General features: G+C 43.6%; 1 protein-coding gene across 3 annotated transcripts in view; it reads left to right on the top strand.

The window, feature by feature from the left end:
* The window catches only part of RCAN2 (regulator of calcineurin 2), a 260,809-nt gene that overhangs the window by 226,188 nt on the left and 22,182 nt on the right, over positions 1-12,439 (top strand). For all 3 annotated transcript variants that reach the window (XM_037054229.1, XM_037054235.1, XM_037054243.1), the window contains one exon: positions 12,075-12,248. In XM_037054229.1, coding sequence (XP_036910124.1) covers positions 12,075-12,248 — 174 coding nt within the window. The remainder of the gene's footprint in view (positions 1-12,074; positions 12,249-12,439) is intronic.

Below are 12,439 nucleotides of genomic sequence, written 5' to 3'. Positions count from 1 at the left end.
ACAGGTTAGACTGTCAGGACCACATACAGAACAGTGTCTGCACTTCAGAAGGCCTGGGAAGTGTTAGCAGTGATCAGTATTGCTGAGAGAGGTTCAGGGATCCCAACTCTGTGTGTCAGGGGCAGCAGTATCAAGAGTTGTGCGGCACATTTTGAAAAAATATCTGACTAGAATCTTTTGATAAACTCATTTATGGATTTTAGTAACCCCTAAAAATTGATTCTGTGACTCCCTCATTAGATTACAATAAGTAGACTTTAGTAGGAAGAAAGTCTATGGTATGTACATGGTTTGCTGCTGGGAACTGCAGGGGAGGCTTACATGTTCAGACAGGAGCCGCCCATCAGGAGGGCCGCCACAGCCTTCTAGTGGGCTGAGGACCACAGTTTCAGAGTCAGTGATTCAGGTGGTGAGCACATAGTCAGTGTGCCCAGGGCATCCTGAGGTCACAGAATAATCAGTAGCAGCCAACCCCCCTTCAAAGTCTTGGCTTCAGCAATGTATTGTACAGTGATCCTAATTATAGTGATGACAAGTTACCAGCTCCATTCAACTTACTGCTTCTCCACAAACTTTCTATTACATAAAGAGAAGAGAATTCTTAACCAAATCATCCCTCTTGGCTTGCCATGGTATTGGCTCTAAGTCAGGCTTATGTTCAACAATCCTGAACTTTTGTACGTAACACACACATGTGTGCAGTGTGGAAGAAGCATAGTTTGTTTCATCACTGTGACACAATTTGCAGATGTTTCTCTTCTGAACTGCCTACGTCAAGCTCTCTTCCTTTTGACAGGCAAAGCTTCTTTTAGGGTTCCAGCCATTTTTCTAGAATTATACAGATATTCTTCACACTGCTTCTGGTCCGTGAGATGTGTATGAGCAAAACTGGCAGAATACAAAAGATGTGTCCAACTCATTGGATGAGATGCAACAGTAGGAGAGAAACCACATCAGCCCAACCTCTCCCTGCCATAGGTGGGGTAGGCTGGAGATTAAGACCGTACCTCTAGGTACCAGACTCTCGAATGCAATCTGCGTTCTGTCAGTGACTGGCTGGCCATACTAGGCAAACTGTTGAATCTCTTTTACTCTATCTCTTTATCTGCCTCATAAGCTCACTGTGAGAATGAAATGTGTTATCATGTGGAAGGGGCTTAGGGAACGTTGACACATCAAAAGCATTTGCCCCTCAGCCGTTCTTAGTCGTACCTATTTGCTATCTCACAAATGTCTAAGTAAAAATATAACCACTGAGCAAAATTGCAATCCAAAATTATGCTAAGTGTTAGCTACAGCTGCAAAACTGGTCACATGGTCGGCACTGACGGTCATATTTCCATTTGGAACAATGCCTTCTTTGGGTATCTTGCATCCCAACTTTGTGCTGGGTTGAAACAATCATTTTAGTTTCAAATCTCAAGGAATTTGAGCATAAGAGATTTACTTTTATATCAGTTTTTTTAATCATTAACATGTATTTCTTTTATGTCATTACATAAAGAACAGAGAGAGCAGAACCTAAGCAAAATTTAAAAGGTGCAATTGAGAGGAGTAACAGGAACAGTAAGGAAGACCATTAGGAGCAAAACAAACTGTGGACTTGCACGTAGGTAGACACACCTCACCTAGTTGCACAACCATGAGAAGGAACACAACTAACTTAAAAACAAAAAGCATGGAGGGGGGCGGGGAATGGGGACAAATGTAATTGAACAATAATTTTAAAAACACCCAGAACTGCCAGAAAATTGCCCAGAAAAAAAAACCACCCAGAAGTATATGGAAGTCTGACAACCAAGGATTTAAAGCAGCTATATTCATCCAGATGGGTAGGAGGGGCTGAGATGGGGAGTTGGGCTGGAGGGGGCTCAGTGTGGTGGCAGCAAGCCCGGGGAAGAGAGGTGGAAAGGCAGTGGCAGGTGTTGGAACAGGCAGTCCCACATTCACATGTGGTGGATAAATATCAGGAAGACACCTTGTGAGTGAGCAAGCCCAGCTCCAGGCCAGACCATGCAGCCCAGGGCTCTAACAATAGAAAAAGAAAGCCTCATAACTTCTGGCTGGAAACCCCGTAGGGTTTCAGATGATGGGAGAAACTGCCGATTTTTCAGAACAGCAGATGAAGGGGTGCCAGTTGCATTTGGGAAATGGATGAAGTGACTGGAAATGGGGTGAGAGGCAGTCAAGCCTACAGAAATCAGCCAGCATTGTCCCCCCTTTGACTCTTTTTCCTCACACAGAGCCACAGTTGTCCTGCCCTGGTGAATACCCAAGGCTCCACCCTACAAGACTTAACAGGTGTGCCAAAAAGGAATCAGAGCATCTCTACCTAGTACACAGACGCAGGGAGGCTGCCAAAATCAGGAGAAAAAGAAATATGGTCTGAATGAGGGAACAGAACAGAACACCAGAAAAAGAACTAAGTAATGCTGAGATACCCAACCTATCAGACCCATAGTCAAAACACTAGCAGTCAAAACGCTCAAAGATCTCACTGAATATGGCAAAAGCATAAGGGAAGAAATGAAGGCTGTACTAAGGGAAATAAAGGACAATCCTCAGGAAACCAACAGTGAAGGGAGGGAAGCTGGGATTCAAATCAATGATTTGGAACATAAGGAAAAAATAAGCATTCAACCAGAACAAAATAAAGAAACAAGAATTCAAAAAAAATGAGGAGAGTTTAAGAAGACTCTTGGGAAATCTCCAAAAGGGCCAACATCTGAATCATAAGGATGCCAAAAGGAGAAGAGAAAGAGCAAGAAATTGAAAACTTATCTGAAAAAATGATGAAAGGAAACTTCTCCAAATTGGCAAAAGAAATAGACATACAAGTCCAGAAAGCACAGAGTCCCAAACAAGTTAGATCCAAAGAAGTTCACACCAAAACAAATCATAGCTAAAATGCAAAAGTTTAGAGACAAGGAGAGAATCTTAAAAGAAGCAGCAGTAAAGAAGAGAGTTACGTACGAAGGAGTTCCTATAACACTATCAGCTGATTTCTCAAAAGAAACTTTTCAGGCTAGATGGGAGTGGCAAGAAGTATTCAAAGTGATGAAAAGCGGGGACCTACAATCTAGATTATTCTATCCAGCAAAGCTATCATTTAGAATGGAGGGGCAGACAAAATGCTTCTCAGATAAGATCAAATTCAAGAAGTTCATCATCACCAAGTCCTTATTATATGCAATTTTAAAGGGACTTATTTAGGAAAAAGAAGAACATTACAATGACAACAAACTCACAACTATCAACAACGGAATCTAAAAAACAAAAACAAACTAAGCAAACAACTAGAATAGGAATAGAATCATAGATATGGAGACCATTTGGAGGGTTATCTGCTGGCTGGGTGAAGAGGGCGAAAGCGGGGAAGGTATAGGGATTTAGAAGCATAAATGGTGGGTACAGAATAGCCATGGGGTTGTTAAGAGCAGTATAAACAATGGAGAAGCCAAAGAACTTACACACACAACCCATGGACATGAACTAAGGTGGAGAATCACTAGAAGGAAGAGGGAACTGGGTGGAGGGGGCTAAAGGGGAAAAAATAGGGAAACTGTAATACCATAATGAATAAAACATAATTTAGCCCTGGTTGGGTGTAGCTCAGTGGATTGAGCGCAAGCCTACAAACCAGAGGATCGTGGTTCGATTCCCAGTCAGGGCACATGCCTGGGTTGCAGGCCAGTTCCCAGGAGGGGACGCACAACAGGCAACCATACATTGATATTTCTCTCCTTCTCTCCTTCCCTTCCCCTCTAAAGGTAAATAAAATCTTAAAAAAAATAATTTAAAAAAAGAACCAACCAATGAGTAAGTAAATTGAACAATAACAACAGCATGCAAATGCCAGTTCAATATCATGGGAAAGGTGAGTTAAGGGTACCACACTGCCTTTGAAAAGCTTATTTTGTCTGATGGGAAATGAATGTATTAAATTTTAAATCGTCTCTCTTCACAAGGATGTGCTATGGGACATATTTAGGATTTAGCCCTTTAATTTAACATTAAACATACTAAAAATGTCCTCATCAATTATTGACAGCTCAATATAAAAACAGAGGCTTCACTTCAGTCTTGAGAGGATAGAACACTACTTGTTTTTAGAAGTACATTTTCCACCTCATTTAACTACAACACGGTGTGGCATTCAGGAAAGAAGTAATTTCCCGAGTTGGAGTTCACGCTGGTGCGTCATTTGTCCTATTTGCACCAGCAAGCCCATGCATGACCTGCCATTCAGAATTCAAATGAAGTGCAGTCAGTGGAGCATATTGCTAGGAAAATAAATGCTGTAAGAAACACAAAGGACCTTTGAAATAATAAAATTTCAAATCTCATTTGTTTCACTTTTGTTGCAATTTAGTATTTAATAGCAGCATGCGTGACCATGCCTAGGGAAACAGTGGCTTAGGGCCACCTATTATTTTTGTCCTCTTCTTCCTCAGTGCCCCCAAAGATAGATACATCTGACCTCAGATATAAATCCTTGGATTATGCTGCTGTCCTGCCTGTGACAAAAGCTTCCTCAAAAGGCTTCCACCACCATTCTTTTCCACGTGTCAAAATTCCACCCATCTTTCACGCACCATTTCTCCTCTGAAGCCTTTCTAGACCCCACTGTACACACACACGCACACCCAGATACTTTGATGACGTCATTCTGAAAGGAGATTCATAGTGATTTTTAAAAATTAAAGGAAGTATAGATGAAACCTAAAAGGAGAAAGGGCATACAGGGAGAAGGGGTCAGGAAAGGCTTCTGGAAAGAAATGTGTTCGATTTGATTTTGGGCTCCCTATGTATGGAGAATCTTAATCCATGTTTAGTACATATTTGTTGATTGTCCTGAAGAATAGCTCTGAAGAGAAGGAAAAAAATATCCAAAGGGGGAGAGGAGGGGCCCCTTTGCAGCCACTGTTGCATCCACATGGCCCTGTGCATGTCATTGCCACGTGGGTCCTTTCCACACAGGCATCCTGCACGGAGCACTGTTGGCATGCAATGGTGAACACATGAGCAGAGGGCACAGGACAAAGAAAATGAACCATTCTTGCCCTTGAAGTTCTTATAGTCAAGTTAACGAGGAGCAGTTCCCCTCGAGAAGTCGAAGGTCTGTTATGGGAGCACAGCAGAAGATGTACAAACCGCAGTGGGATTCTGGAGGGATTTCTCAGATGAGAGATCGAAACCAGGACTTGAGAGGCCATTGGGGGTTATCTGATAGGGATGTAATAAACAGCATGATGACTATAGTTAACGAAACTGGATTGTGTATTTGAATGTTGCTAAGAGAATAGATCTTAAACTTCTCATCACAAGAAAAATTAGTTGTCACTATGGAAGTTGTTGGATAGTAACTATTGTGGTCATCATTTTGCAATATATACATTTATGAAATTCTATGTAAAAACCTTAAACTTATACAATTATACCTCAATAAAACTGGAAAAATAAGAGTACAGAAAAAATAAGTTATCTAAAGAAAAAGGGTGTCACTGGCTGAAGAGAGAACAAGTGAGAGAAGCCTTGGAGATAGACAACAGCCCGCCCTTGGGAACCTGGAAGGAGAAGTCTGGCTGCAGTATGGGAATAGGTGAGGGAAAAGGTGGGATATGAAGTTAGCGGAGTGAGGGATGGCCATTTTATTAGTGGCCTTTAATGCTAAGCCAACCTGTATTCAAAAGCTTTGTGAAGCCACTGAAGGATTTTATAAAGGAAAAAAATATAATCTGGATTTCCTCTTTTAGCAAGACATTCTTGCAGCAGACTTTCAAGGATGATTCAAGGGTAGCTGAACTGAAGCTGTGGAAACCCAGAGCAGTAATAGTGGGAGCTGTGATGAGCCACAGAATTGGTGGAAGGATCGAGGGCAGATAATGAAAGGCAGAGAACACTGGGCTTATTAACTGCTGGTATGTGGGGTGAGGGAGAGGGAAGAGATTGGGGTGACATTGAGCTTCCTCCTTGAGCAACTGGGTAGCTAGGGGCCATTCAGCGGGGAGAGAGAGAGAGAAAGAGCAGATTTAGAGGCCCTTGCCATTGAGTATAAAGCACCTATTGAGTATCCCAAAGGAAATGTTCAGCAAACAGTTGAATATAGAAAACAGAATTTGTGGAGATGGTTTTGTTGAAAAGGTGTTTGAGGGGTGTTGGGACAGGGGAAGGAGTCAGGTGGGAGGGGCTTAACACTTCCCTAATGTGTCTGAGTGTCAGAGATTTTCGCTGGTGCCTGGCATCTGTCATTTGGTCACTGTCTCTCTGAGCCACAGCCCCTGTGGCTGGTGCAGGATCTCCGTAGGGAAGGACTGAAAGCAATTACCCAGTTGATTTCTGCCTTAGAATTATTTAATTTACCCTGCTGGTTTTGTAAGGGAAACCTTCAAAGCCTAGTAGTCAAGAAAGAAATCTTGGTGGTTAATGTGGGCCCTATATTTTAAGTAAGTAATAACATTAACAAAATCAGGTTAGTAGAATTAGACTTAATTTATGTGAGATATTATTCCATGTATTCCTTTAATTGCTCTTCACAATCTTGGAGGATTGGGTACAGGTACATGTATAGATAGATATAAGCATAGATAGATGAAGGCATAGATAAAGATTTACTTGGATTATATATCAAGAAATTTGTTCAGCTAGAGCTAGCAGACCAAATATAGTCATGAAAACAAAACATTGCACATCTTTCAATCTGGGGTTTATAATAGTAACAGCTCACACTCACTTATTGTGTTCAACAACTTTCTAAGTGATTTAAAAATACTAACGAACTTAATGCTCAGGATACCCCTATGAGATAGATACTATTATTTGTCCCCATTGTACAGATAAGGAAACTGAGGTATCAAATAGATAAGTTGCTCAAGGTTGTACAAATCCTGGGTCCAGGATTTGAATTAGATAGAGTGACTCTGGAGTCTGCGCTAGTAACATGGTTTTATATGGCCGCTCCTCACCTATGTGTAGTAGGTAAGTCAGTGTTTAGATGAAGTTGGAATGCGATGTCTGTCTTATGAGACTGGGTAGACTGTGAAGGAGACTATGCATTTTGTGAGTTGCACATGCGCAGTGGGAGCATGTATCTAATCCGGCGGATGACAGCCACGGGCCTTCTTGCAGACTGATGATCGGAGAAGAGGAGGTGCTTGCCCAGAGAAGGAGGAAGCTGTCATCAGCCTTCAGGAAATGCCCTGAACCAAGGCAGCTATTGGAATTGTCAACTGAAATGTGGCAGCTACAAAAGGGCTGTCAGATCGTTTCTTCATTTATAACCATGCAGACATGTCTGATTTGGCGGCACATAAAAGAGATCGGTCTCATCACTGCCCTCTCAGAGGTCCCAAGTTTTCCTGGTCCACTCCCTCCCCACCTCCCGTAAATGCTCCTTCCCGAGAATCCCCCAGTATTCAAAGACCCACTGGAGCTTAAAGGTGTCCTGGGAGGCAGGCAGGAAGCATGCAGGCATCTGCAAATGGTATCTTGCTTGGCACAACCAGACTCTGCAGCCCGTGGGCACTTGGTGGGGACAGTGTGACCCACCAGAATAGAAGGGTCTCATTCATCCATAGGGTCCTTGGCATACAGATGGTGCCACCTGCAGTTTCCTCTCTTGGCCCATTCATCTGCCCCTTACTGCCCCCTACTGAACCCCTGCAGGACAGGTTTCAAGGCCCCCAACTCGTCTCTGCCCTCAGTTCTCCCTCGGGGATGTTGACAAAATGGGTTCAAGTCGGGCAGCCACAGAGCCATCTGTAATAGGGTACCCGGGCTGTAACTTCGCAGATGCAAATCTCTTGGCTCTCATTCCAGTGACTCAAACACTTAGGGACATGAAGCTCATCCGTAAGAGTGATGTAAGCACTGCACTGATTTTAGCCATTCTGAAGGCCTAGACTGCAGACTGCTTGGTGATGGCACAGCAGACTCGGTCTCTTAGTGTCACACTTCCTAACAAGTGACTGACGCACAGCTGTAGGGCCCCTCACGTGCATTCATGGGCCTCTACCCGAACCCTGCAGGGCCCTGACAGTGTGTTCACGTGGCCATGTATTTTTTAATAAAATTTGCAAAAGTTATTCCTTATGATGTTTTTGTTCTTGTTCTAAACAATAAAATCTCTCTTTGGTGCCTGATTTGGTAGATTTTCACTGAAAGAGGCTTACAATGTTGGCAAAGCTCCAGGCTCCACAATACTGAGATGCACCCCTATTCAAAGATCATTCCAATCTATAGGCCCTGCACATTTTCTCTGTTTTGGAGGAGGTTTTTCGGTTTTTGTTTTTTCCAGTTCTAAGTGCATCAATGATGGCTCGGTGGAATCAGAGAAATGGAGACTTCCGTAACTTAAGAGAAGTAAAACGTACTCTCGCGTGGCGATGCTGTCCAGCCAGTGAGCTGTAGAGCAGCCCTGGGAGGGAATGAACGGGCTCAGACACAGACCGTAGGGAGCCTTCTGTGGAGAGAAGCCAGTGGTGAATCCGTAAGGTCTGGGGACAAAGCGGGTCCTTTTAGAGGTCAAGGTCAAGTTTTAGATCTCTGTCTGTCACAAGGACTCCAGGGAGAAGGGGTAAAGGCCTTCCTGCCTTTATCAGTGAAATACCTCCCCTCGAAGCAGTTTTGTGACATGAAGTCTGTCCACTTCTTTTGTCAGTAAAGAAGGCCTCCCTTTCATGATGATTTTTTAAATTTAGATAATATCAAGACCACAAGTGGAATGGCACATAATTTAAGACAAGTCCGCCTGGCCTAAGAAATCCTGGCAGGTTAAACTGGGGATGTAGACCCCCGCTCACCCCCACACGCATTCGGGCCTCCTTGCCCCCTCTACATAAGGAGTCTGCATCGTGGAAAATGTCCCACAGCCGCCCTTCGGACGGGAGGCCCTCCTGAGTGGCCTGTGAAGTGCAGTGTGATCCTTCAACCGGGATTGGCACGTGACCTGTCGGTGGAATCCACTGAGAGACGATAAACCTAAATGAATTGTCTCGTGCTTCAGCGGTTTCTGGGAGGGATTATCTGACAGATGAGAGACTTGTGATTTGGAGAGAAGCTGAATTTCGTATTAAGATAATTTATAACCAAAGAGATTGTGAGAAAATTGAAAAGTACATGAAGGCACACAGCATCGTTAGGAATGAAGATAAAGTCACTGGAGTTCTTAGTAGCCACGTCTCCCACGACACAGCCCAGTCCTTTCAGAATGACAGGGAAAGCTGAGCCTCTTGTGTTTGATGTCCAGACTTCTCGCTTGTTTGTACATCATCGGTGATCTTTATGTAGTATAACCAACTTGACCTTACTAGTTCTGGATTTGCTAACTAGTTAGTTGTGTGACTTTGTGGAGGTCACTAACCTCTCTGGCTTTCAGTAGCTCCATATGCCACTCAAATACAATAGCAACTCCCACGGTCCCTCAAAGAGCCTGTTCAGGGGAGTGAGGGTTCAGTGGGGTAGTATATTAGATGATATTGTTTATCTGCAGCCAGCCTGGCTTAGAGTCCCATTGAAAGTAATATTTCAATATTCAAATTTTCTACAAAATACTCTGGGGTTTTGTATCAACTAATCAAGTAGAATAATTGAATGCTCTTTCCTCTTGTTCCCCCTCCCCCCCCACACACGTGTACACACACCTGTGTTGCACACCCCACCCTAGAACGACCCAGCTCTCTACTTACTGCTGTCCTGGGGGGAAATGGCATGATTGTATTGCTGGCTCTATTCAAACTGTATTATTCCCGGACCCAGGTGGTCACCAGCTCTGCGTAACTGCCTGCATTAGTTTCCTACAGCTGCTGGAACAAAGTACCACAAACTCGGTGGCTCAAAGTAATGCAAGTTTATTGTCTCAGTGTTCTGGAGGCCGAAAGCCCAAAATCAAGGTGCCAGTAGGGCCATGCTGCCTCTGGAACCTCTAGGGGGTCATTCCTCCTCTCTTCTCAGCGTCTGGCAGTTGCAGTCTGCTGGCGGGTAGATGTGTCACCCCACCCGGTCTTCGCGCGATGTCCTCCTCGTGCCTTTCTGTCTTCACATCGTGTCCTCTCGTGAACGCAGCAGTCACATCGGATCAGGGAGGGGTCCACCCTTCATTTTGGAGAAGTTCCCCTTCATTATTTGTTTAAATAAGTTTTTGATTTCTTGCTGTTGTTCTTCTTCTGGCACACCTATGATTCAGATATTGGAACGTTTCCGGTTGTCCCAGAGGTTTGTAAGTCTTTCTTCACTTTTTCAAATTCTTATTTCTTCATTCTGTTCCAGTTGGATGTTTATTTTTTCCTTTTGTTCCAAATCATTGCTTTGAATCCTGTTTTGAGTCCAGTCACCATTGGTTCCATGAGTATTTTGCTTTATTTCATTTTGGGTTTCTTGCATTTATTTTTTCATTTTTCAACCAAGCTCAATCAGATCTGTGGGTATTTTGATTACCAGGGTTTTAAATTCTCAGTCAGATAGGTTGGCTATCTCCTCATCGCTTAGCTCTCTTTCTGGAGTTTTGCTTTGTTCTTTCAATTGGGCCATATTTCTCTGTCTTGGGGCACCTGATAGGTTGTAAGGGGGCGGGGCCTTAGGTATTCACCTGGGCAGGGCAACCCTCCTCACTGCACTGCAGTGCTGCCTGTGGGGGAGGGGCCAGAGAGGATCATGCAGCTCGCCTGCTCGGCTCTAGCCCACTTTTCAGTGAACTGTCCTATGAGACTGGGACTTTCTCCCACCGCAACAACCGCCTAGTCCACAGTCAGCTCTGAGTCTCAGTTTCGCCTTCAGCCAGCCCCACTGCCTGTCGTGGGTTTTTTACCGTCTGGTTGTTCTGGTTGACTTTTTCTTTAATTTCTTGGTTGTTGGAGTTCCCTGCAGTTTCATTTTCTGGCACTTCTTGTTGTTTATTGATTTTAGATTAGTTGTTATCCTCTTTTTGCTTGTGTGTGGAAGTGAAGGATTTCTACCTACGCCTCCATCTTGGCCGGACCTCTACTTTTCTTCATACCCTGTGTAGACAGAACGGCATGGTGTTAACAGACTGAAAACACAGAAGCAGACGTGAGATTCCAGGTGTCTTCTATTAAGTTAGAAATTATAGAAATTTTAAAAAGTGTAAAACAATGCTAATCTTCTTACTAAATTTTTTCTTGTTTTGCAAAGGTTATTGTTCCCAAAAAGATTATTTTAACTATACTTGTTTTATTATTATTACTTTCCGTGGATTTAGTAGTAAACAGGAGGAAGCTGGCAGACAGTTAAGAGCAAAATATTGCTGTGTGCCTGGTGGGACCCCAAGCGTTCAAACCACGGGAAATCTGCTGTACGGCAGGTGGAGGACCCCTGTGGCTGGCTTTGTTCTTGGCACCATTTTGCCTAAGGATACATCTGGCCAAGAGTATGTCAGGCAGGTTCACTGTGCTAAATCTGCGTCTAATCAGTTTGGTCTGGTATCATATTACCCCAGCAAATGAAATGTTTGTCATGTCACTTATGGAAAAAATAGAGATGGCCAGCAAGTCCCTAATTTTTGGCCAGGTTTAACCTTCTTCCTCTCCCGCCTGCCCCTACAACTCCCAAAGGATCTGTGCAGAGAGAACACATCACGTGTAATTTGTCTGTTATGATTATTATTGTCATCACAGAGTTTGGGCCCCAGATGGTCCAGCCCCAAACAAGGGATGTCAAAGAGGTTTCTGTCATTTGCCAAATCCAGCCTGATAGTGGTAGCTGCCTGGATCCCTCTTTTGAGGAGCAGTGGAGAAAAAATTGCAAATCATTATTGACACCTGCCAAGGACCCTCAGCAGAGGTGGCACAAAGGCCATTTATTGTCACCTCTCCCCGAAGCCCCATTTGCTTGCATTTTATGGATCCCTGGAGCCAGGTTATGAATCCTTTGCTGAATCCACAGGCACGTTTGGCACCTGGCAACAGACTGACAGATGAAACAAACACATGACCAGGGTTCTGTTTTAATTTTACATTGGGAACAACCTGTTCATTTACTTAGTTACTTGTTTTTGTCAGATCAGATATCACGTAAAACACATGACCCATGGATGTTTCTCTGTGTTTTGTTTTTACCAGGAAAAATTCGAGGGTCTGTTCCGGACTTATGATGACTGCGTGACGTTCCAGCTGTTTAAGAGTTTCAGACGTGTCCGGATAAACTTCAGCAACCCCAAATCTGCAGCCCGGGCCAGGATAGAGCTTCATGAAACCCAGTTCAGAGGGAAGAAATTAAAACTCTACTTTGCACAGGTAAGGTAATTTTTACCGAAGTGAATCCTCTTACCCTACAGTATTTCTTGCCTTTTAAATAGTGTAAATGGAACTCTTTTCTACTTTCAGATTGGTTTGTAGTCTATAATTAGTCCACAGAGAAATAGCCTGTATCACGATTCCCCGGCTGGGTAGCATAGAGATTTAGAAAACAGGCTCTGAGGACTGAC

Source organism: Sturnira hondurensis, unplaced genomic scaffold (assembly GCF_014824575.4).
Source record: "Sturnira hondurensis isolate 20B ecotype Veracruz unplaced genomic scaffold, ASM1482457v3 Scaffold0000880, whole genome shotgun sequence".
Taxonomy (NCBI): domain Eukaryota; kingdom Metazoa; phylum Chordata; class Mammalia; order Chiroptera; family Phyllostomidae; genus Sturnira; species Sturnira hondurensis.
This window is presented reverse-complemented; position numbering and strand designations above follow the sequence as displayed.